Source organism: Orcinus orca, chromosome 19, assembly GCF_937001465.1.
Source record: "Orcinus orca chromosome 19, mOrcOrc1.1, whole genome shotgun sequence".
Taxonomy (NCBI): Eukaryota; Metazoa; Chordata; class Mammalia; order Artiodactyla; family Delphinidae; genus Orcinus; species Orcinus orca.
The window spans coordinates 47,871,052-47,896,699 of record NC_064577.1 but is presented as its reverse complement, the minus strand read 5'-3'; the positions used below and the strand labels follow the sequence as shown (position 1 = coordinate 47,896,699).

The window sequence follows — 25,648 nt, the reverse complement described above, 5'->3', positions numbered from 1 at the left end:
TCACCAGAGGCCATCAAAAGGGCTTCTCTTGCAAAACAATCTCTGATCCCTTCTAATCTGCTCCCTTAGAACCTGGTACTTACTTTATGATGGCACAAATCATAATCATACAAGAGAGAAACTAATTATCCACCTGCTTCCATCATGAGGTAAATTTCTTGAGAAGAGAGACCACTTTTTAATCTTTGTATCCACTGCTTGGTACATTATACGTGGTCAATAAATGTTAAATTAATGAACAAATGAATGAATGATACCCATGGTTCTATATTGTTTTAAATTCATATAATGACTCACTAGAGCAAAGAAAGGGAAAAAACAGATTGGCAAGAAGCATCAAGTAGGCTTTCAGGGTGCCAGAACTGAGTTAGAAGCTGTTCCTTTTGTGGTCTCCCTCCTCCAGTCGTGGGCTTGAGGTCACGCTCGGCAATGGCTGTTGAATCTCAACGGAAGAGCCTCAGGGAGACCCCCTTCCTTCTGGGCTTACTAAATGTGCCAGACCCATGGGAAGAGGGGTGCTCCCTCAGGCTAAAGGCAGCTCATTCATTCTTTCAGATACTTAGTGAGTGCTTATTTTGTGCCAGGCACAGTACTAAACCCTGATTGAAGGCATCTGCTCCTTTCATGCCCCTGTGTCACAACTACCCAGCATGAGGGAAATCTAAGAGCTTTCTAATAAAAGAAAGGCGGGGGGAATAGTTATGAAGAACAAACGTATTTATCAAAAACATTAAAATCTCAAGTGGCCATCTTATTTTTCACAAGAATAGATCTGCCTTGAAGCCACTGCAGAAGTTAATTAAAAACATCCCTGCCCATGGAACGCTTTGACTGAAAATGTCTTTAAGGTTGTCCTGAAAACATCAAATGCAGCAAAAAATTATTGAATACTCTTTCTCTTGCTCACCCCTTGCACTCTTGTGCACACTTTCTCTCTGTTTTAACTGTTCACTTCTCACGTGATAGGTTTCTCTGACCATCTAACTGGGAATCAAAGCACAAAATGAAAGGTCGCTCTGACAACTGTCCAAACCTAGAATTTTCATCTTCAAAATATCGGCAAAAAATCTTTTCTTACTGCTGTTCCCAGATTTAAAAGGACATACATAAAAACAAGAGACACATAATCTCTTTCTGTCACCCAATGCATAGAACAGAATGAGACCTTTGTGTACACATACAAAGGAGCAAGTTCATCCTTTAATGAGAAGAGAGGCCCTTCCCAAGTTCAGGCCAGAGACTTACAATTAACATCCCAGTTCTTAAAAAGATGTGAGCAACGGTGAACTGACCTAAATCCTGTATCATAGCAAATGGCCCAAATATTGAGAAACCAAGGTGGTAAAACAGATTAAAAGGAAATTCTTTGTTATCACAGAACCAATCTACTAAGAAAGTCACTTTCCATTTTCATATTCTCAAGTTTTCTATCTGAAAAAATGGGTTAAAGTTTGCCACTTTGCTCTTTTATAGATATATGATACTCTGAACTCTTTGAAGGAAAGATAAGGTATGTAAATGGAATAAAGGGTAAATAAGATAAAGTCACTGCTTGATATTGCTAAAGCTATTATTATATTACGTTGAAACTTTCCTTCTTTGAGATATTTCATATTTCAACAATTCCCCTTCCTTTACTCGCCAATGAGTGGTCTAAATAGGATGAAAATGGGAACAAGGACAAATCAGATCAGAAAAGACAAGACTGCTCAAGTAGCCGAACAGCCCTCTAAAACAGAGCCCTGAACTGCACAGTTACCTGTGGAGTCAGGTTCACGTGGCACCTGTAGGGCTCACCAATACATGACAAAAGGTTAAGGGTCTCATAACATCCATGATTAGGACAGTGGCACATCTCATGAGGCAAATGAAGTGTTTCAAATTCATGCAATCATTTAAGCTAAGAGAGGATAACCCCACTAGGTGAAACAATGGGATTTGTGAGTTTGGGTCTTTCTGTAACAAGGACAAATGGCTTCTCTCTAGGACCAAGTCAAAACTTTGAGGAGCCTGCTTGACTACTGTACCTGTGCAGTCCTGGAGTCAGTCACTTCCTTGTACAGGCTGATGTCCAAGTAATAGCCAGACTCGTTTGTCAGGAAGAGGCGGATGGGAATTGCTTTTCCAGTTGGTGTCAGGCGAATGTTGATTTTCAGTTCTGCCTGGAGGACACGTAACTTCCACAGCCGACTTCCATAGCGCATTACCATGCTCCGCACAGACTCCTCAATCTGACACAAACACAACGCCAAGCACAAAACTTAAATCCCTTGTAACTAGGACCTGTTTTGGGTCTGCCCATCTTTGGGAAGGGAGGAATGGGAAAAGATGCTGGCTTCCGGAGATGTGTCCTCCATGCATTCCTTACAAAAAGTCACAGAGTTTCTCCCCAACTCTACTCTTGCTTAGAACAAGTCAGGGACAATTTCATGCTGGCCTGGCATTTGAGTGGTTTTCTCTGGCTCACGACACCCAAATCCGCGCAACTCCCTTCCCCTTTCCCAATTATATTCATATTGTATGTCAAAGATCTGCGATATCTAAAATTACAAATGGGATTTAAGAGAAAGCCCCAAATAAGAATAAAATCTCTAGTTAAACAGCTATTAAGTAGCATTTATATGCACAGTAACTATGTTTCATTGCACTTTCAGGACCTTAAATCAGCATAGCAATTACCACCATGAGCTTTTTTCCACACAATTTTATAAAACTTTATAATGTATGCTTCTTGGTAAATTGCACAGATTAAAGAAAGGCAAGTTGTAGGTGGTGCTAGAATGTTCTCTCTAAACAGAGCTCTGAAACTTGGTCACTGCCAAGTCCAACTGGGACTTAAGTAGATGGGGCAGATGTTCCCTCGTTGCTCTAAGCTTTATATCAAGACAGCTTAGTGCCCCTAGTTTTCAGGGGTTGGCGAGTTATTTTAACCAAATGGCCTTAGATGTGATTTTTCCTTATTGACATACTAAAGCAAAAAAGAATTTTTTTCCAATAGCGCTACAGGCAGCTAGGACATACTACTCAAAATTAATGTTTTCTTAAATTAAGTATCTCTCTAAAATCCTTTCTCAAGTTCTTAGAACATCTTTTTTTTTTTCTTTTTTTTTTTTGCGGTACGCGGGCCTCTCACTGTTGTGGTCTCTCCCGTTGTGGAACACAGGCTCCGGACACGCAGGCTCAGCGGCCATGGCTCACGGGCCTAGCCGCTCCGCGGCATGTGGGATCTTCCCAGACCAGGGCACGAACCCGCGTCCCCTGCATCGGCAGGCGGACTCTCAACCACTGTGCCACCAGGGAAGCCCCCAGAACATCTTTTTTAAAAATTTCATACCACCCTTCTCTTGTGGCTCTTCAGAAGTGTGTGCCACCTTGTAGTTTTTTTCTGCTCTTAGAATGGATTTCAAGGAGTTAACGTCTCTATTCCCACACTTGCTTGTTAACCAAGAGATATCTATCCATTCTTTTTTCGAGGGAACAAAAGTCAACATCTCTATATACAGGAAATTGACAGCTATCTATGATTAGAAAGACAGAGCCAGGGCATATGAGTGTTTGGAGCGGAAACAGAGAGGCTGATAGCAAAAACTCATTGAGAAATGATAGGTCATATCTACAAATATATACAGTTATATAGTGTCCAGGGCATGTTTTAAGTCTTCTAGTTTCATCAGTCCCAGAATGCTCAGGAGAACCTTTACTTAAACTGGATGATGAGACTTCATGAAACTCAATGAGTAGTCCTGTCCTTGGCTTTCCTGACAGACAAAGCAACCAATCAGTAGTTTGGAGTCTTGAAGAAAAAAAGTAGAAAACGATTTCTCAGGTCTTAGATGTTAAGTTCAAAAAGCAAAAGTCCATGCCTACAATAGGAGAAAGGGTTCTCCTATTCAAATTCCAAAATAGCATGAAAAGGTTAGAACAGAAACAGAGAGCAACCTGTCTTTATTACACCTGAGATAAAAGGTCAAGTACAGAATCACCTTGTTTTCCTTCCTTAAATTATATGGAATACATTTTAGAATAGAGCCTCAGGGAAGAAAACATACATAAATATATGTGGAATTCCATATCAAACAAATTCTCTTTCCATGGAAAAATACTAAAGAGAACTAAGTTAGACACTTTGGGAAGGTGTATTACTTCCCTAAGGCCACCGGGTAACCTGTGAAAAGAAGCAGTAATTTTGCCAAAATGCCCTATAATAGCAAAGTTAGTTATTCCAGATGAGAAATCCTAGGGAATTAAATAAAATAGGACTGCTATCACAGCAAATATCATAAAACAGGTACCAACAGAAGAAGAGGAAGAAGTTTTGCATTTTTCTACTGCAAATAAGTGACCAGCATTATTAACATCGTACCGCCTTCAGTTTGGGGGTCTGCTTTCAATGGTTATAGCACATTTTTGACACCATCCCAGAAACCCAGTCCTACAAGCATTCTGTAAACTTTAAAGATCAAGGGTTCAATCAGCTGACCGAGAGTACCTGTTTCCAGGTCCAAGTGCAAAGAAATATGAATGAATCTCTCTGCTTGTGTTGGCGAGTGCTGGCAGAGAAGCTAAGGAGAAATGTACCTTTGAAGGGTCCATGATGACTGTAGGCACAAAGTTGAGGAAGATGTGGTTGCAGTCAGTCCGGACATTTGTATTATTAAAAGCGACCTCCAACTCATCCATGGCTTCTAGGAGCAGCCGCTCCCCTTCATTTTGTAGATATTCAAAGGAAGCTTCCTATGCAGCAAAGAAAATCACCACCAACATTAATGTGTTTTAAAAGAGGCAATAAAGAAACAGCTGTTAAACACATGAAAGAATGCTCAACATCATTAATCATTAGAGAAATGCAAATCAAAACTACAATGAGATATCACCTCACACCGGTCAGAATGGCCATTATCAAAAAATCTACAAACAATAAATGCTGGAGAGGGTGTGGAGAAAACGGAACCCTCCTGCACTGGTGGTGGGAATGTAAACTGATACAGCCACTATGGAGAACAGTGTGGAGGTTCCTTAAAAAACTAAAAATAGAACTACCATACGACCCAGCAATCTCACTACTGGGCATATACCCTGAGAAAACCATAATTCAAAAAGAGTCATGTACCAAAATGTTCATTGCAGCTCTACTTACAATAGGCAGGACATGGAAGCAACCTAAGTGTCCATCAACAGATGAATGGATAAAGAAGATGTGGCACATATATACAACGGAATATTACTCAGCCATAAAAAGGAACGAAACTGAGTTATCTGTAGTGAGGTGGATGGACCTAGAGTGTGTCATACAGAGTGAAGTAAGTCAGAAAGAGAAAAATAAATACCGTATGCTACCACAGATATATGGAATCTGAAAAAAAAAATGATCAGAAGAACCTAGGGGCAAGTAGGGAATAAAGATGCAGACCTACTAGAGAATGGACTTGAGGATATGGGGAGGGGGAAGGGGAAGCTCGGACAAAGTGAGACAGTGGCATGGACATATATATACTACCAAACGTAAAAATAGATAGCTAGTGGGAAGCAGCCGCATAGCACAGGGAGATCAGCTCGGTGCTTTGTGACCACCTAGAGGGGTAGGATAGGGAGGGTGGGAAGGACACGCATGAGGGAAGGGATATGGGGACATATGTATACGTATAACTGATTCACTTTGTTATAAAGCAGAAACTAACACACCATTGTAAAGCAATTATACTCCAATAAAGATGTTAAAAAAAAAAGAAACAGCTGTTATACATACTTAAGCAGTAGCATGTCACAAGTCATAAGGCACCTGCTGCAGATGTTATTACCTTTCTCCCTAGGGTCAACCCAATGACTACAGGCAGCAGGGGCAGGCAAGGGTCAGATAAAGACCTGCCAGACCTTCCTCCTGCCTCTTATGTATCCTTTCCTTCCAACAGGTGGAGATGCTGGGCATCCCCAGAGCAGCAACCCCACTAGGGTTATATCTCACATATGGCAAACAGAGCAGTTTAGAAAGGAAATCTGTTTAGAAAGGAAAAGCTGCAGAAAGGTTATAGCTATAGGATGCAGTAACAACTAACACACCAGCAAGCACCTTGCTATGTACAGAAAGCACCCCACCTCTAGACAGATTTACGATGGGGTCACCTCTAGCTTTTCTCCTTATTCTCTATCATCATCTAACCTTCCCTGTGATTTCTCTTTTAGCATGCTTTTTCATTTTCTCAAGCGAGTACTATCATGCTTCCATTACCAAGACAACAAATTAAAGGGGGAAAAAGCCCTTCATTACATGGAATATTTACTTCTGTGAGAGAAATGACTCTCAGACTTCTGCTGGTTATTGGAGAGTAGGATGAAAGGGAACAAGAGCCTTGATTCAAAAGAGGAAAACCTGATTTTGACCCATGCCTGTTTCTCTGTCCCTTCCCTCAGGGATAACTTCCCATTAAAGTACAGCACCCACCTTGGTGACCAGATCAGAATGCCTGATGATTGCACGGACAAAGAACCTGTAGTCTGTCACTTCTGTGCCCACTTCCACCTTGGCTGCTCCAAGGTACAGGTGCATCTTGTGATTAGCACATGGGATGGCAGTAAGGTCAAAATTTCTCATCCGGTTCAGCTCTAACTGGAAAGCTAGGGCAGGCTCCAGGTGACGGTAGATTCGATCTTCCTCAAACTGAATGCAAGAAAAAACAGCTCACAAGAGGCAGTTACAAAATTATATTATGAAAGTGTATGTAAAAGGGATGCTTAAAAATATAAACATAAGCCATGATGTGCCAATGAGTCAAAAAAGGAACTACATAGGGGCTTCCCTGGTGGCGCAGTGGTTGAGAGTCCGCCTGCCGATGCAGGGGACACGGGTTCATGCCCCGGTCCGGGAAGAGCCCGCGTGCCACAGAGCGGCTGGGCCTGTGAGCCATGGCCGCTGAGCCTGCGCGTCCGGAGCCTCTGCTCCGCAATGGGAGAGGCCGCAACAGTGAGAGGCCCGCGTACGGCAAAAAAAAAAAAAAAAAAAAAAAAGGAGCTACATACAAGGAAAACGCTAGAGCTTACACAGGATTAGGCACTAAAGTCCTTGTTTACTTTGCAAGCTTTCATCATTTATGCTTTTACAAGTGGTGATGCTCTCCATTAAAAACAAACAAAAAACACCAATTCCCTCAGATTTCCTGTAGCATTTAAAGCCTTCATAATTCATTTTTTTAAAACAGTAAACCAGACTGCTTCACATTAATGTCTATTTCACATACCAATATTTCAGTTTTACCCAACGAGTCTGAAACGCTTACGGGTCAGTTTTACCCAACGAGTCTAAAACGCTTACGGGCAGGTCTTATACTCTTATCATTTCTGGCAGAGTAAAAAGGACATAGTGAATACTTGGAAAACAAACATCATACAATTTTTAAAAATAGAGATATTTGGCTCTGGACATCCTGTATCCATACATAATTATTTACCTACCTTTTTAAAAAGTTGTATTGACATTTACTGTATGTTTTGTTGAAACTAGACATGTAAAGGGTATATGTCCATTGAGTGAACGGAGAGAGAGAGCCAAAAACATAAGCTGGTAGTAGGAAGAAAGCAACATGGTCTGAAATTTTATATTTTAAAATTGAAAAACAAATGCTCATAAACAAGACTTGAGGATAAACGAACTGTCTGTGGGTGACAAGAATAATCCTGCTAAGTACAGTAGCCCTTTAATATTACATCATTAGGATTATGCTAAGGCATAGAGATGATTTTGAAAGTTATCACTTTCTTTGGGTAGGTCAATACATTTGATTGTTTCCTAAACCAAACTCTTTCAGAAGGGAGCCTTTATTAGTTCTAAGACAGATGTAAGGCAAAGGGAAGCATACGTTCAATTAGAGGAAGGAGAATGGCAAGAAATACGGCAAAGATAAGCTACTCTCGGGCTTTTAAGGAAAAAACAAAGATTAAAAAAAAAAAAAGAGGAAAAAAATCAGTTCTTACCTTATCCCTTGCTCGGAATGTGAAAAACTTAGGGAATTCTCTCTGTGTTAAAGAAGTGGGGGAAATGTGTCAGTCCTTCATATATATGGCTCTTTGGGGATAAATACATAGTACAGAAACTGTCAAGCATCTAGAAGACAAGTGCCTAGAAAACATGTTCCTTACCTGGGCTTGGCCTGGGGAATATGCATGATCCTCTGGGTAACCATCACTTTGACCCCACTTACAAATTTGAGAACCACCACACTATTAACCTAACTTTAATAGCTACCCTCTTCTAGGGAAAGAAAAAATATGTAGTTTTTCATCTCCCAAGTGGAAAAAGTCTTCTTGGGTGTTGCTCTTGGCAGAACCTGGCAAATAAGACGAATACAACTGAATTCTGCAGCACTGCAATAGTAGTTACTGGACTGATTTCCCAAGTTTCTCCTTAAGAAACTCTTAAAATGTAAACTAGCCAGACAGCATAGAATCCCCAATCCATGCTTTTTTTTCCTCATTCACTCTTAAGTCAATAATTTCAAAGGTTTAAACAATGACATTTCAAGACAAAGAAAAGTGCAAGATGTTACTTTGGTTCATACCACTATATGTATAGGAAAGAATGGGGTGGAACTAGTGAACGTGTAATCATTAGGTCTTACTGCTCTTTTGCAGGGCATTACACAAGAAAGCAACCAATTTACTAGAACCTTATTAATTAACAAAGATGAATTCAATTAGCAGAGTCCATTAGTTTCTGAAATTTAACTTATTAACACCAAATACCCCTGTTTCTCGGATGGGAAGCTCTACTGGCAGTGCTGGAATCAAGTCATTACTATTTGCCTCTATGGGAGGTTTTATTAAGGCATCTTCTTCATTATGAGTTCAATGTAATCAAACACTTATTGGTACAAGGCAGAGAGACCAGGACTAGCTGCCTACATACCCCTCAATGAACTTCAGGAACCGTGAAGGAAACATGAACTGAAAGCCTTGTAGGTGGCAGGCGCTCTCACGTGTTGACCGCCGAATGCTCTCAACAACTTCTTAGGAAAGTATTGTGACCCCCAAAGGTGAACTTGGGTCTGTCTAATGCCAGAGCCTGTGCCCTTTCATCTCTACCTCTTAAGTGCAGGGTGTCACCTATCTACTCTTCCCCTCCCTGCCTCCTCCCCGCCCCCACCCCCACCCCCAGCTGTGCCATGCGGCTTGTAGGACATTAGTTCCCTGACCAGGGATGGAACCCGAGCCTCCTGCAGTGGAAGTGCGGAGCCCTCACTACTTCCCATCAGGGAAGTCTCTCTATTCTTATTTTAATCCAAATTCCTTATTTAGAGGACTTCTCTTTCATGAGACAAAAAACAAAAACCCCAGAAATTAAAACTTTAAAGAAAAAAAGCAAAAAACAAAGCAAAACTTGTGGCTCTTGAGTTGATGGAGAACTTCTTGAATACTTTCCACAGGCCTTAGGCTTCACCTTAACTAAAGCTTGCACAGTTAATAAATCTTTTTACATTTTCCTTGGCATTTTAACTGTAAAATGGCATTTAATAGGCTTCTAGGAGCTTGTTGAGCAAGGCTGGGAAACCACTTGTCCAGGCCTGGGTCTTTAAAAGCCCTTTGAAAGTGGATTTACACAGCACTGATCTTTTACTGATGGTGTTTTGTCCTAAATAATTCTCTAATTCCCCCTGAATGATAATGAAGAGCATGGGGATGACTTCAAGGTTAAGCAGGAAGATGTTGAGCTGAGCTGTCAGTAGATTTCATGCTCAGGGCTTTATACAGTCTCTGTTTTGGTTTTATTCTCAAGAGGTATGGCTTTCAGAGCATTAGCTAAAAAGTAACACAAGTCAAAAAAGGAAGGGTAACAAAGTCCTTCCATGAAATTTTATGAAAGAAAAGTCAAGAAAAGTAATGATACAATCTTTCAAGCACACACTCCTCTATTCCTCCATAACTTTAATTAGTTAACTAAAATAGTTATTTAGTATACCATTTACTCAAGTGTGTATAGTGGTAGGAACAAAATGATTTTCCTTCAAAAACATGACAAAAGTAAGCAAGAAACATTTTATTTACTACTAATGCAATTAAGAAAATGTGTAGTAACTGAAAGGCACAAAAAGCAAACAAGTGAATGGAAATAAATACCTTTACTACAAATAATGAAAAAGACTGACGAATTCTTGGCAGAGGTGGGCAAAGACTACCAATCAGAAAAATCACTTTCATTAAGGTTAGCTAAGAAAAGGTGTTATGAGGACTTCCCTGGTGGCACGGTGGTTAAGAATCCGCCTGCCAATGCAGGGGACACAGGTTCGACTCCTGGTCTGGGAAGATCCCACATGCCGTGGAGCAACTAAGCCTGTGTGCCGGAACTACTGAGCCCACGTGCCGCAACTACTGAAGCTCGCGCGCCTAGAGCCCGTGCTCCGCAACAAGAGAAGCCCCTGCTCACCGCAACTAGAGAAAGCCCCGCGCAGCAATGAAGACACAACACAGCCAAAAAGAAAAAAGGTGTTATGAGATGACATGAACAAATGTTCTTAAACTTTTGAATAAATTTTTAGCTCCACAGTAAAGTCCTCAATTTAGCATGAAGCATTCAGAACAGAAGACGGCAAGAACTTCCATGCAACGGGAAACCAGGATTAATGAACAATTCTTCAAGAGATAGGGAAGTCTGAGGACTTTTATAGAAAGTCACTTTTTTTTCGCATTCAAAAATCACAGAAATACAGAAAACACAGAAAAGAAGAAATCCAAAAGTCTGATTCTGTAGTTTTAATAAATTCCTTCATCCTACCACATCCTCACACGGCCAATTTTTCCACTAACAGCATTCATGCTTATTCCATCACTAATGTAATTGCTTTCCAGGCATTCTACTAGTGTTACAGGCAAATATCATAATTGAATGTACACAAATAAAAACCCTCTTAGTGTGCTGGTACCAAAAAACAAAAGAATGCAACATTTCTCAGGAAGAAATTATACCCCTGCTGTGTTCTAATCAGCCAACCATCATCAGGACAATCAAAATAATTTGCCTAAATTAGCCAATCAAGACACCCTGCAAATCAGAGAATGTGAAAACCTGCAACAGAAAACATCATAGCTGATTATGATACTAATAATCGTGTTAAAAACCTAATGAGATGAAGAAATTGGAAGCTTGCTGGTGCAATTCTCTTTTACCTCAACACACTGAGAACTAATTATATAGACTGTAATTAAAACAAAATCTCAAACCAAACCTTCTGAAAAACAAATAGTTGATCCACTAGCAAACAGAACTACCATTCTTTTCCCAGCTTTATTGAGATATAATTGACATATCAATTATTTTTAAAGAAATGAACTACTAACCATGATAACTGTTTTCAATAGTGGGCTCTCCCTTCAGGCACAAACGATCCAAAACATTTAAAGTGGGAGTCACTCACATAAAATCAGTAAAACTGCAATTATCTCCTAGGTGATCTACAGCAGAATTTTTTAAAATTTCATGAAATCTTACAAAGAAACAAAAGGAAACTTACAGATGAAAAAGTGATTTGGAATCTCATCACGTGGTTTAGACCTAATGCTTTGTTTAGGTGGCAAAGGGTAAGAAATCCGAGAAATATGCATTTTAGTATCCTTAACAAAACTTTGCTGGAAAAAATATGGAAAGCTTCATAAAGTAATACTTATATTCCAATTAAACACCTTCTGCTGCACTTTTTGGAATTCTAGATGTGAAATGGATAAAGACGATACTCATAAAACTAGAGAACTGCAGCTTATATAGCTGCAGAAATTCAAAGAGCCTGTTCTTTTGCTTTCGAGGCTACAATTTTTTTTTTTTTTTAATATGAAGAAGATATTTACAAGGCTAGACTTGTTTTTCCTCAAACTTTCTGTTTAAATAATCAATGTTAAGCAATTACGCAAGTCCCATTATGGGTACTTGATTTAATTAGATGGTTATGGAAACAGACTCAACACCAAGCCTCCTTAATGCTGGTGACTACTGCCCGCTCAGAACAGTCTCCACGTAGAACCAAGAGACTTAGGCAGCAGCAGACATTCAGCTGAACAGCTCTTTGGGGACTGTGGTGATTAAACAACGAAGTTTTGGAAATAATTCCAGCCTTCGCTGGCATGTGAATAAACACCTAACAATAAACACACTCTCTAGGAACCCCCATGCGGTCTGGCCCTCTTTTGCCTTGTTCTGGTTCTGAAGCAGTCTGAGAGACGATGATTATGTAACAGCACGGCTGCCTCCTTCCACACCAGCCAATGTTGTTCTTGAACCAAACTTGGTAACCTTCCTCCTCTCCTTGCCCCTTCCTGCGCACATTCCCTCTTCTACTCAATAATATAGGGATTTCGCAGTGTAGAACAGGGGAGGCTGCATACATCACAGTGGATTACCAAGAAGCCAGAGAGGTCAAGGGATTCATCTCTAACACTTCCAGAAAGCTTCCACTTTTTCACACTATACTAACTATGGGCGAAGCACACAAGATGACATGACAGAGACTAAGCGTCCTTCAAGCTACCACCAGCAGAGGAACTCAGAGCAGCACCATGACAGTGAGCCCCAGATTTGTACAACTCCTGCCAAGGATTCCTGGATATTGAAGATCCTGGCCAGAGTTCTGTAATAGTTGCCCTTGCCCCATGTGTAACCGCTAATCATTTCTCAGGGGCCTAACATAAAAACACCCCAACTCCTCAGCCATCCAATTCTTCAGAGCAAATCCAGTCCATACCTAAAACCTTAATGTTCTCTACATCCTAAAACAACCTTTCCTACACTTATGACAAATCAAGTCACTTGATAATTTAACTGATTTCCCATTTGATGCCACTACAAATAGAAACTGTACGATGAGTCCCAGAAAGACCCCCCTGCTGGGCTCATTTCCTAGCAGATTTTGCTTAGACATGTCCCTATTCAACCTAAATCCAGAAATATTAAGAGAGCAGGGAGAAAAAATGTTTTAAATCTATAGATGTATTCTAGGACAGGATATAGATTCAAAGATAGAAAGTATCAAAAACAAAAAACAAAAAAAAAACAACGTCCGTGAGAATTAAGTGCTTTGGCTTTAAAAAAATTTTAGTGGAGAGTTTTAATTTATCATAGAATGCTTATTATAAAAAACCAGTTCATGTGCTATAGAAACAAAGAGACTGTGTCTGAACCATTAGGGAAAAGGAAAACAATTTTACAAATTCAGTATTATTCCCCAGAATAATGCATTATTCCAAAGTCAGTTACAAAAGAAAAAAAATCACATTAACACTAAAGAACCTAGCCCAATACTCTTCCCAGATCCAGCATGTCTACCTGAGTTCTGATCAGCATCTACCAGCTATAGTTTTTATTCATGGGCTCTCATACTCTATCCCCAAGTATCAATTTTATTCTCTAAGCTCCTTATTTTTTTTCCTAAAGCCCCAGGGTTCTCTTTAAGCTCCTCATACTTCTCCACTGCCTCCAGTTTCCTACCTACAGTTATTGATTGATATATATCTGCACTCTGCTTGATTTCCTGACATCAATAACACAGGGGCATTGTGGAGTCCACAACATTTCCTAAAGCGTTTTAGAAAATCCTAGCTCTTTAGCCTGCAGGCTAGGCTCTCTTGTTTCTCTATAGACTAGACCAACAAGGTGAACCGTGAGAAGGAAAACAAAATGTCAAGTGCTAGAGACCTAATAAACAAAAGGGCAATAAAAGCAATCACACACAGGTCCTTGAGCTTAGGAAGTCCCTTCCAGCATCCCAAATGTTATCTTCATCATTGCCATTGAGCAGGGCTTGAAAACCAACTTAATCATCTTAATTGCTAAAAACAAAACAAAGTAAAATTCTCATCAGAAATATTAAGACTTCTTAATATCCTTTGGAATCTTACTTCACCACATTAGGATCAATTTTTAAAGAAATATTGTGACTCCAATCAGCCATTTTGGAGAATGACATCTTGACTGCAAACTGGATTTTTGACCTCACTGCTATAATCACATTGCGTATGACCATACACATATACACCACAGTTCAGATGTCAGGCTATTAACTTAGCTCTCTTTATTAAAATTTTTCAATAAAAATTTTAAACTCATAAATATTAGTAGTTAATTCAGTTAAATGGGAGAAAAAGCAACTTAATTTTTATTTATTTCCTCCTCCTAGAATTAATGTAAGATGAAAACACCAACTTGGGTTCTGTTAAGGCATTTTAAATAATAAGTGATTGTTCTTCAGAACTGACAGTTCTCAATAGCAGAACTTGAATCCATCTTTGGTAGAAGCCAAGACCCCAAGTACGAATGGCAGTCCTTGATTACTGATTCGCTGTGTGCACAGAAGAAATTAGTAGTTAGCTCCTGCTTCTACCTTATTCATCTGGATAAATGCATGTGCTCATTCTTAACTATTTCTCAGACATATACTGAGAATTCATTATAGGGTAGAAAAGGAGGAGAAAAAAAACCCTTCAGTTTGAATACGCTATAGAAGAACTGAATATTCATTATAATACTTTTTCAAAGAAGAGGGACCAAACATCAGACCAGCCCTTCTAAATAATCAGCAGGTAACAGATAAAACAGTAAGTAATCTTTCACCACTGTTGCTCTTACTTACATGAAATCTCTGATCCACCTCATAGTTGACCTGTTTTCTGAAATCCTTTCAAATAAAAGACAGAAAGGAAGGAAAAACAGAAGAGGGCAATTAGTAATATAATTAAAAACCAATTGAGGAAAAGGTGATGACTTTAATGCTTTTTCTTGATTAAATTTATACCAAAACAGTTCTTTCTTTGCATAAATTCTACAAGTAAGCGTATGATTATAATTCCATTTTTCACTTTTAAAGTTCTAGCAGCAGCATAAGAGATATTAAAGAGATGCATAATTCACATGCCAATACCTTTTGTGCAACCAGGAAAGTAAGGCGCCGGATCCCATGCTCAACCAGGGTAGCTTTCTACAAACAAACATGCAAAAACAGAAGCTAGATGAGATCTCCATTCATCCTAAGTTTTAGCCCATTCAGTCCTCAGAAGGCTGTGATTGCACTAAGCGCTGTTTTGGATATCTATGTCTTGACTCAGTATCTTCAAATTTGCACGTAAACAAATCTCAACCTGGCTCCTGGGAATAAGACTTACAGAACAGGTTTTAAATATTGACCTGGACAAAACTGAAAGAGAACTCTGGAGGAGAAAAAGTCACATGAGGCCACCTAAATTCTCTAAGGACTGATACATATCAAGGTAGATCTTAACACAATTTCTGCTTATAGAAATTACACTGGTGGGCTTGTATTTAAATGTGAAGATCAATACTGATATAGAAGCTAAACGAAATCAGGTAGAGGGAAAAGAAGAAATTCCATAAAACGGAAAATTCAAGTACTAAACTGTTAGACTATAGACATCACCTACCATCTGATACAGCATTCCCAGAATTCGACCTAACAAATCCTAACCTTTTCAGCTCTAAAACATTTCCTCCCTACTTTATATGAAGGTATTTTAAAAAAGATTCTCTTTAAAAGTTGTTAAAAACAATGTCTAACAGGCTTTTAAATTTAGTGATTATTCATACTTCCGCTTGGTACAGGCAAGCAGTATATTAGAAGAGACCAGCAGTTTCAAGACAGCCCCTTACGTGAGTCTTGGGCCTTTGGCTCTAAGCCTTCCTCTATCCTGTACTGCTCTCTCATCTCAAAAGGCAGAGACAAAGAAACAGATTAATGAGCTAAGTAAAAGACATGCTCTTAAAGGTCCCTAATAAAGAGGGGCTACATGGCAGCAAGTAGAAAAGCAATCCCACCCACTGAATGACCTGAAAACATACATGAATAACACAAATAGAAAAAATATGTGGACTTTCACAACCTACACCCGGACTTTAATTTTATCACATTCTTTAACCGAGAGATATATCCATAAGCCAATTCTTAACTTTCTTGATATTATATAGTTTTTAAATCCAATTTGGCTACCCCTCATAAACAAGCACATCCCTGGACCATTTCCTCTTATTTTTCCTTTTTTACTGTGGCGTTGCTTAGTAACAAAATTAACAGGATAAGCAAAAGATAACTGGAAAAAATTAATTTCCTAATAATAAATTCCCAGGTCATATATAAGTAAATTTTGGTTTAACTACATTTAAAAATGATTCGGGGACTTCCCTGGTGGCACAGTGGTTGAGAATCCGCCTGCCAATGCAGGGGACACGGGTTCGACCCCTGGTCCGAGAAGATCCCACGTGCTGCGGAGCAACTAAGCCCATGCGACACAACTACTGAGCCTGTGCTCTAGAGCCCGCGAGCCACAACTACTGAGCCCATGTGCCACAACTACTGAAGCCTGTGTGCCTGGAGCCTGTGCTCCGCAACAAGAGAAGCCACTGCAACGAGAAGCCGGCGCACCGCAACAAAGAGTAGCCCCTGCTCGCCACAACTAGAAAAAGCCTGCGTGCAGCAACGAAGACCCAGTGCAGCCAAAAACAAATTAATTAATTAAAAAAGAAGATTGGTATCATACCCATTAGGGTAAATAACCAAGTATTTGTAGTATAAGAAAAGAAAGGGAGGAAGGGAGGGAGGGAGGGAGGGAGGGAGGGAGGAAGGGAGGGAGGAAGGAAGGAAAGAAGGAAGGAAGGAAGGGAGGAAGGAAGGAAGGAAGGGAGGGAGGAAGGGAGGAAGGGAGGAAGGGAGGAAGGGAGGGAGGGAGGGAAGGGAGAGGGAGGGAGGAAGAAAGAGGTGGGGTGGGGCGGTTGGTGGTTCTCTGACTCTCAGTGTGCCAAGGAACAGAAACATTTCTTCTGACACCAACAAAGAATTCCACTACAGCCAAGTCCTTCAGAGACAAGCATCAATAGCTATGTTCTGGCCAGGGAAGAAAATAACTTTAATAATGCCATAATTTAAAATCAAAATTGTTATTGCTTTAAAAATTCCACAAGTGGCTGACAATAACAGCAGAGCAACAGGATTCTGATTACATTGTAATAATGCGGGTCTCACAGCAAGTCCACAGTTATTACCCAGCGATTAGGCATCAGCACCTGGAGAAACTCCATTTACACTGGCTGCTTCAATCTCCTCCACAAGTCATTTACAAATATATGATCCTAATTTCTATGAGAGAAGAAAAGACATGCTGGGACTAGACGATTATTTGGACAATTTGGATCAACCTATTTGATAGTTTAATGTGTGCTTAAAAAAAAAATTTTTTTTCTAAACTGCTAGGAGCATGATCATGAAGTGAAAAACAAAACTAGTTATCACTTCAGCTTTTTTAAAAATTGCTTTTGCTTCCTTTTCTTTTTTATATTTTTTTCACAACAAGTGGGTGAAAATGCCTAATATGCCTGGGTAAGCACGGCACGTGATGCACTAAATAGCTTCTTCAAGCTTGGGATGTTGGCACTGTCTACCCTTTCCCTACTGAACAGCCACAGGCAGACTCTGGGTTTCTCTATGCCTCAGTTTACAAGTCCAGTAAAGGAAAAAGGTAATTTCTTATCATCAATTAACGTTACAAATATACATAGTGAAAATGAAGAAAGTGCCTCTTTAAATCAAGGTGTGATGATATATGTCACTTAGAACTGAGGGTAATAAAAAGCCTAAAGTTGAGGTCAAAACAATCAATTAGTGCCTCAAAACCTGGGAAGGAACTCTCATAGATTATTCCATCAAGCAACAGCATTAGTAGCCATGCACAACATTAGGACTCTTCCAAGTAAGGTCACCTTGGTCACTGGTCTCAGGTTAATTTTATGTGGTCATGCATGAGTCAAGGGCAAGAAGGAAGTTAGATTTCTCTTCTAAAGAAAAATTCCGAGGCATGACTCCTACTTTTACTTCTCTGGAAGGACCTTTCCTCACCACAACCCCACAGTCAGTTCATGTGCTGTGACAGCATCACGGGGAAAATGCTATGACACACATTAAGCATAAAATTACCATCTTTTCCTGGGTATCAACCATTAGCGTTATATGATGTGAATGTCTATGGCACTAATTGTTTATACTGCTGAATTAAATTTTTAAAAATCTATTGAGGGGCTTCCCTGGTGGCACAGTGGTTGAGAATCTGCCTGCTAATGCAGGGGACACGGGTTCGAGCCCTGGTGTGGGAGGATCCCACATGCCGCAGAGCAACTGGGCCCGTGAGCCACAACTACTGAGTCTGCGCGTCTGGAGCCTGTGCTCCGCAAAAAGAAAGGCCGCGATAGTGAGAGGCCTGCGCACCGCAATGAAGAGTGGCCCCCGCTTGCCACAATTAGAGAAAGCCCTCGCACAGAAACGAAGACCCAACACAGCAAAAATAAATAAATTAATTAATAAACTCCTACCCCCAACATCTAAAAAAAAAAAAATCTATTGAGTTCTTTCTTTATAACAAGCACTACAGACTAGGTGCTTTCCATTCAAAGAACACACATAGGTCTTGTCATTAAGGGCAGTTGAGGAAGGGTACTTTGGCAACTATCATATATCGTAATGAAATATAACTGTAAATGATCATTTTGAACATTAGACTCTAAGCATCTTTTTTTTTTTATTTAATTAATTAATTAATTAATTTATTATGGCTGCATTGGGTCTTCGTCGCTGCGTGGACTTTCTCTAGTTGTGTTGAGAGGGAGCTACTCTTCCCTGTGGTGCACGGAAGGCTGCTCATTGCAGTGGCTTCTCTTGTTAAGGAGCACGGGCTGTAGGCGCACGGGCTTCAGCAATCGTCGCTTGCGGACTCAGTAGTTGCGCCGCGGCATGTGGGATCTTCCCGGACCAGGGCTCGAACCCGTGTCCCCTGCGTTGGCAGGAGGATTCTTAACCATTGAGCCACCAGGGAAGCCCCTAGACTCTAAGCATCTTCAGGGCTAGGAATGTATTATTTACTAAAGCACCTAGATCTGTGCCCCCTAGAGCTGGCATCAAAGCCTTAAATTCTAGTTTTTGCTCTATCACCTACCAGCTGGTGATTAAAGGGCCTTAATCTCTCGAGCTTGAGCTTGAGCTTTTTCCCAGATGTACAACTGAAATAATTCCTGAATAATCTAACCCCGTGGGACTGTGGTAAGGTGCAAATAAAAAAATTTATACAGTCTTTAAAAATAAAAAGTATTATTATTGTTAATCAATTTATGCTGACCAATTAGAAATTCAAGGGAGAAGAATACATTTTAGTTAGGGCTACGCAGAGAAGTCCTCATAAAAGAGGGAAATTTTGAGACAGTTCTTAAAACAAGCAGGATTTAGAAAGAAGGGGGGGGCAGAGAGAAGGGAAGGAGGGAGGGAAGAAAGAATGAAAGAGGAAAACATTCCAGATAAGGGGCAGTAGAAGAGATCGAGCAAACAAGGCAGATGAGATAAAGACTTAGGTCTTTTCATGGAACAGCAAAGGCTAGATTGTTAGCCTTCATTAATAGGCTGATGTCAAATATCAAGGTAAGGAGGTATCCTGAAGGCAAGAGAGAGTCACTGTTGAGTGGGAGAGTAACTTGGTAAGGGGGCATTTTAGACATTTAATTTTGTGGTAGTGAGCAGAATGGAAACTATCTGGAGGGGAGGGGTGAGGATCACAAGTAAACCTGTCGCAGTGTCTCAGGTATAAGGTGAGGAAGGGTCTAAACTAGAAAGATGGCAGTGGAAGTTTAAAAACTGAAAAGAAGGGGGAAGGAAGGAAGGAAAGGTGGGTAGGAAAGGAGGGTAGAATAATGGAACATCAAACAAAAGGAAGAAGTCAATGATTTCTGCATGATTGGGGGCAAAGGGTTTGGTTACTTGGTTTTTTTTGTTTTTGTTTTGTTTTTGTTTTTGTTTTTGTTTAGGGGAGAGGGGGGACCAGAAGAGATGAAGGAAAATGATAGGAATTTACATTTAAACTATATGGAGTTTGATGTCAACACAAGATATCCAAGTGACATAAAATTGCAAGGAGGATGGAAGTATAACTGATATTTTCAAGGCTGGGATGGAAGGGCTCAGAGGGTGCCTGAAGGGAGTTTGGGCCTAGACATGCAGAGTTAGGTCACCAAAAGGAATTCAGCAGGTGACTGGAAGTTCCAGACTGGAGCTCTGGAAAAGATTCAGGAATACAACTTCCCTTCCTTAAAACATTTTAAACATTTGAGCTCTAAATTTCTTGACATAAAAAAATACATGCATTTTATACTTTTGAATCACTTCGGAATTTTACCCCTACAAGCAGAACTATGTTAAAGACATAGCCGTTATCAGTGATAGGCCTTATATGTAGCAACTGATAAAAGGATGGATATGACACACAGTGAGAAGGAAAGTGGCCATCACCAGTTTCCATCCAACTGAGGACTTACATTTTGCTGGGTAAACTCTCGGAACATAGCTGCTAGCCTGTCATCCTCGATATCACAGTCAGTTTTGATAGCCACGTTCAGAATGTGAATTGGTTCATCCCTGGGGATCTGTAACCCAAGAACACAAGGCAAGGAAATTAGGAGGCTGGCTAATACAGAGATGGAGAGAAGTTATAGTATTTGGTAGGATACCTGAAAAACAGATATGGCCCACAGGACATTTCCTGCTAGTATGAATAAGCAAAATGAAACCACTGCCCAACACCCACAATGGAGATTAAATAAAGACACCTAACTTTAAAAAAATAAGGCAGCAAAGGCATTAGCTAAAGGCGGCCCCAAATCTTGGCTTGATATGAACTTGAAGACCACTATGTCTCAACTTTTTCACCAACAGAATGGGAATGAAACCATTTGCAATATCTCTTCACAGAATGTAAAGGAAAATGAGTGAAAGAAGCCATCTGAACATATTCCCATATAACATATTTCTAAACAGTGGAAGTATCAAACCATGGGAAAATAACCTGGTAGGGAAAAAACAGGATGTGTTTGCAGAGAAATGAAAAGAAGGGAAAGAAGGGTTTAATAAAAGGACAAAATTTTAAACAAAATGTCGATTTTTTCTACTATCTAAAGTCCACAATTCCTTGAAGACTACGAACGCACTGCTCTGCAAATACACAAGCCATTACTGAGTAAGAATTAAAGCAATCAAAGCTCAAGTCTTTGAAACAACATTCAGAGACCTAGAGGCAGCTGCAATGGATATAGACAGCCTCATTCTACGCTATGGATTCCATGATTAATACAGTGGTTTTTATTTTTTAGGTTAAAATTTATATTCCACCTGTTTCTAAAAATACTTTGATGAGGCATATAAAATTAAATAATATAAAGTAGGGTAAAAAGATGAATTCTTCCCTACAATGTTCTACAATCAGAAAGAGAGTATATAGTACAAATCCTGTATCTGAAGGAGCAAAGCAGTCTCCCAAAGGGGACACTATACCTTGTCTTCATCATATAGAGATGTGTGACCTGCCTCAGGGAACGTGGGGCTTTGGGGTGGGGAATCACAGAAGCAGCCCATCACTTCATCAAAGATCCTGAAAAATACCAAAGAAACACCCACGATGAAAACCCAAGTGGCAGAAAATCTAAGTGGCAGGAAACTAACGCTGCCATTGCCAGCTCTGTCTAAAAGAATAATCTATCCTACCCTGCACTCAATTGTCAACTGAATAGAATCACCAGTGGCTAGAGGTGACATGCAAAATTTCACCAAGTGGCAGAAATTAGGAGGATGGATTGTTTAAACTTTAATAAACAATATATATTTCTTCTTTTTAAAAAAGAATGATCTGAAGCTTTTTTGTTTTGTTTTTTTCATATGTAAGATATGAGCAGTGCTGCTGTCATCATCGGTCTTAAAGTAACAGAAAGAGCCTGGGACTACAGCAGTGACACACCAACATAATTACCCCTCCCCCTAGGGTAATGCATCAGTATACATCAAGAGATAGATGCTGAATGCATTTAATCAAAAGATGTATCGTCTCTGGTGGGGCTCACTCTAGTGTTGTGTTTAATTTCTCCTGACATTTCACTCATCACAGAGCAGACAGTTTCTTGTGTTAGCTACTAAGGAAAAGATGGTTTTTGTTTGTTTCTTTTTTTCTGACCAGGCTCATATAACAAGTAGAGGCTTGTAGAGTCTGCACAGAGGTGGAAAGGGAAGGACCTACACCTCTCCCAGAGCATATACCGCAAGGGCTACATCTCCTTAGCTGGCCCGTGGCTAATCAGGGGACCTCTATTCATTTGGAAGAAAGCTGAGATGCCCAAGGTTCCCCTTGTATAGACACAGTTCCATGGTGCCTTACCTGACAAAATCTTCAAAAGTCCGAAAAGAGACCATTCCGCCCATCCGCTGACACGGTGGAGTGAATGAGTTGTCCAGTAGCACGTCGCTGACACTAGCTACATGAGTCATGCCATAGTGGTTGAGGTTGGAGGAGAAGGACATTCTAAATGGTAATTCAATCAAGTGCATTAGACAAGGAGAGGAGGAACAAGGACTGGGAGAGTCACAACAGGGAAAAGGAGCTGGGAGGAAACTGAAGTAGGGTCAGGTTGCAGAGCAGGTTTGGTTTTTTACCCACCTATAGATAAGGCTGTCTTGCTAGATTCACATGAACCCTTCCACTGGAATTTCCCCTCACACAAACCATATTTTTTACCAATCACTCCCCCCTCCCCCAAATTTCTCCACATAAAAATCTAAGGACTGTCAGGAATACCATGGTGGTTTTAATACCATGACATCATGACATGTCTAAGGAATGAATAGCATATAGGGGTTAAAAACCATCCTGCATCTTCCCCTTCCTTAAAACGTCTCCTCTTTTAAAAGGATGTAAACAAGCCAAGTGAGTTGTAACTAGGCAACACTTAAGGCATTTTTCTCTAGGAATTGTAATAGATTAAGTATTCACAGATAGATATATGCATATCAACAACAACTCTAAGTCATTTGGAATGGCTTAGTAAATCATAAAAAACACAATTCCTCAGAGAGAAACAAGTAACAATCTGTAAAAGGAACTTTACTGAGGTATCTATTTTTTCCTTGAATGGGCTGACGGGGAGCGCAGTTATGAGGATTATAGCTTCTCCCTTTTTGAAAGAGAGACAGTTTTGTAAAATTTCCTTTTTTATATTTAAACACATTTCTATACCAAAGTAAACATATCTTCATTGAAAGCCCTTAATGAATCCCAGCAAGATACAAAAGGGCAGAGCATGGGTTTCAAAGTACGTGTAAGCATGACAAACAAGTGTAAACGGAGATGCTCAAAGAGAACAGATTTGTTCAATCTAAAAACATAATGAATCTGGATATTCCTTGACGCACCTCAGCAGGATGTACTGATAGATACTACTGTAAAGTGTTTGTGATGCCCAGTCAATCAGGACAGTCTGTTAGGAAGGACCAAACTAAAGGATGCCTCCAGGACTTGCCCAACATGTTACTGGCATACTGATCTGAAGCACGTTCAGAGCAAGGCAATGGCACTTGAACTTTGGGGAGCTGCTCAAAAATCTCCTTGAAGTGCACTGCCTGCAGTGTTGCAGGGGGCAAGAGAGCCAGCAAAGTGGGCTATAGATCTGGGTACATAGCGTACTCTATTGCAAACTGTAATTATAAAAGGCAATGGAATTTTTTACAGAATGGGAGTGCTGCTCACACAGACTATTAGAGACTGACACTCCTGGTTTTTATTCCTTTGGTAAATGATGACTATGAAAAAGTACTTCAACTTTTGACAGCACCAGGGACTAGAAGGTAGAGTGGAAGAGGAAACCATTGATACCATGAATGAAACAGACAAATGAAACACACATCAAGCAAGTCTTACACATGGTGCTCACTAGAAACTGGGATTCAGAGCTGTATGAACTCAGAAGTGCTATCATCCTTTTCTAGGATCACCAAATATATTTAGTAAAGGAGCAAGTTTGTGAGGCATTGTATCTTTTCTTCCTGCCTGGCATTAGACAGGAAAGAGAATCCAGATAACCCTTAAAGGGAACCCCCTCTGAAGATGCTAACAGTCTATGCTTGCGGCAAACATGGGGTTAAGAATCTTTTTCACTCAACTGAACCCCATCGGAAATACCCAGATTTCAGTTTCCCCCACTGCTATGCTCTTGGACCAGGACAGCTAAAGGCAAGCAGGAGTGAAGCAAGCCCACTCTTCAAGAGCAGACAAGAGGACCAAACAAAACACTCCCTTTCCTCTCCCCATCCAAATTGGATGCCAAAAGCTATACACAGTTTTGATTACTTAATATTTAAAGGGAGAGGGACAAAATAAACATAAGTCTATAAATATTTCAACAAAGAACTGATCATCTACAAAGACGTCAGGACCCACATGTTACGGCTTTAAGCACTTTGTGGATTCCAGTCAGAACTGCTATCCTCTCAAACTTGCATTGTGTTGCCTTGCTTGGCTCAGGAGCAGAAGGAAATCAAAATGTTAAAATACCACTTGTGTTATTACTGGTCTGGAAACGTTTCACAGGGCTACACACATCAAAACTTCAAATACACTTTTCCAATGTAATCTCATTACATGTCTGAAATAAAACTTGACTTTCATAGCATCATAACACTTTATAGAAAAATAGCTAACAAACTGATGAAACATGAGATCAGCTATTTCTGCATGTGTGTTCCTCTAAAAGGAGAAGCAAATTAGAGAAAATATAAATTGAAAAACTGATGAACAATTTGCCAGGAAAGGAGTAACTGTAAGGGTTTCTCCTCTGAAAGCCCCAAACAGAGAACTTAGCAAAATGAGATGTTTACAGCACAGCTGAACATGGGGCAGAGGATTCCCCTATTGTACACAGCTAGACGGGAGCTGTTCCATACTGAGGCTTTTCGAGCACTGCTTTTTGAATGGCTGAAGAAAAGCTGAAGACATGTTTTCCAAACAGAAAAAATAATTTAGTATGTCCAAAGGGGAGCTCAGGACTCCCTAGCAGAAAAATAACATGTTAGCTTGTCAAGTGTAGTGTTATTTTTTTCCCCTGATTTTCCTAAAAGGTGCTTTTAATTGGAGAAAAAACAAAAAACAAAAAAAACTAAATATACGGTACCTGTTTAGCGTGGGGATGTTCCCTCTGTAATTAAACAACCACAGTTAGTTATTGATAGGTTAGTGCAAGCCATAATAAAAGAATTGTCAGAGCAGATACAGACCAGTCGTGAGGAGCCCCAGCGTGGCAGCTCTGGCATTCGGCAGACATAATTAAGTGCTCATTACCCTTCAACCCCCCGGGTGCCTCCGCCTCCTGACCTACCTCACCACAGCAGCTGTTGATGGAAAGGGTCAAAATGTATTTACCATGGAGTACTTTTTATAGCTCTATTACAAAATAATAATTCAGAGTAAGGATAAACCACAGGCTCATGAAAATGAAAGCTGTGTAATATGGTATATTATCTTAAGCTTCAACAAGAAATATAATTCTCGACAAAATTCTTAGAGAATCTTCTTAACTTGTTCCTATTTTACTAAAAATGCAATAAGGAGGTTCAGAGAAGTTGATTCCACAGCCTCTCCCACCTTAATTGATTTTCTAGGATGTGTGATGAACCTACAAACTCTCCTCTAGAGAAAAGAAGCCGGGCACCTGGGCTCCCAGCTCCCTTTTCTAATTCTCTTTAACCCTGCTCTTCCTCCTGTAGACTGGGCTGGGATGGGGGTAGGAGGTGGTGTAGGAAAGGCGTGTACTCTGTGACACAGGAGC

General features: G+C 40.1%; 1 protein-coding gene across 17 annotated transcripts in view; it reads right to left on the bottom strand.

Annotated features, from left to right (window-relative positions):
• ACACA (acetyl-CoA carboxylase alpha) overlaps positions 1 to 25,648 on the bottom strand; it is a 283,052-nt gene that overhangs the window by 96,035 nt on the left and 161,369 nt on the right. For 16 of the 17 annotated variants that reach the window (XM_033431572.2, XM_004271716.4, XM_033431570.2 and 13 more), the window contains 10 exons: positions 24,995 to 25,018; positions 22,210 to 22,353; positions 21,336 to 21,432; positions 20,324 to 20,431; positions 14,889 to 14,945; positions 14,601 to 14,645; positions 7,966 to 8,007; positions 6,440 to 6,655; positions 4,579 to 4,734; positions 2,028 to 2,231 (listed from right to left, as the gene is read on the bottom strand). In XM_033431572.2, coding sequence (XP_033287463.1) covers positions 2,028 to 2,231; positions 4,579 to 4,734; positions 6,440 to 6,655; positions 7,966 to 8,007; positions 14,601 to 14,645; positions 14,889 to 14,945; positions 20,324 to 20,431; positions 21,336 to 21,432; positions 22,210 to 22,353; positions 24,995 to 25,018 — 1,093 coding nt within the window. The remainder of the gene's footprint in view (positions 1 to 2,027; positions 2,232 to 4,578; positions 4,735 to 6,439; positions 6,656 to 7,965; positions 8,008 to 14,600; positions 14,646 to 14,888; positions 14,946 to 20,323; positions 20,432 to 21,335; positions 21,433 to 22,209; positions 22,354 to 24,994; positions 25,019 to 25,648) is intronic. The other variant, XM_049702255.1, reaches the window with a different exon arrangement.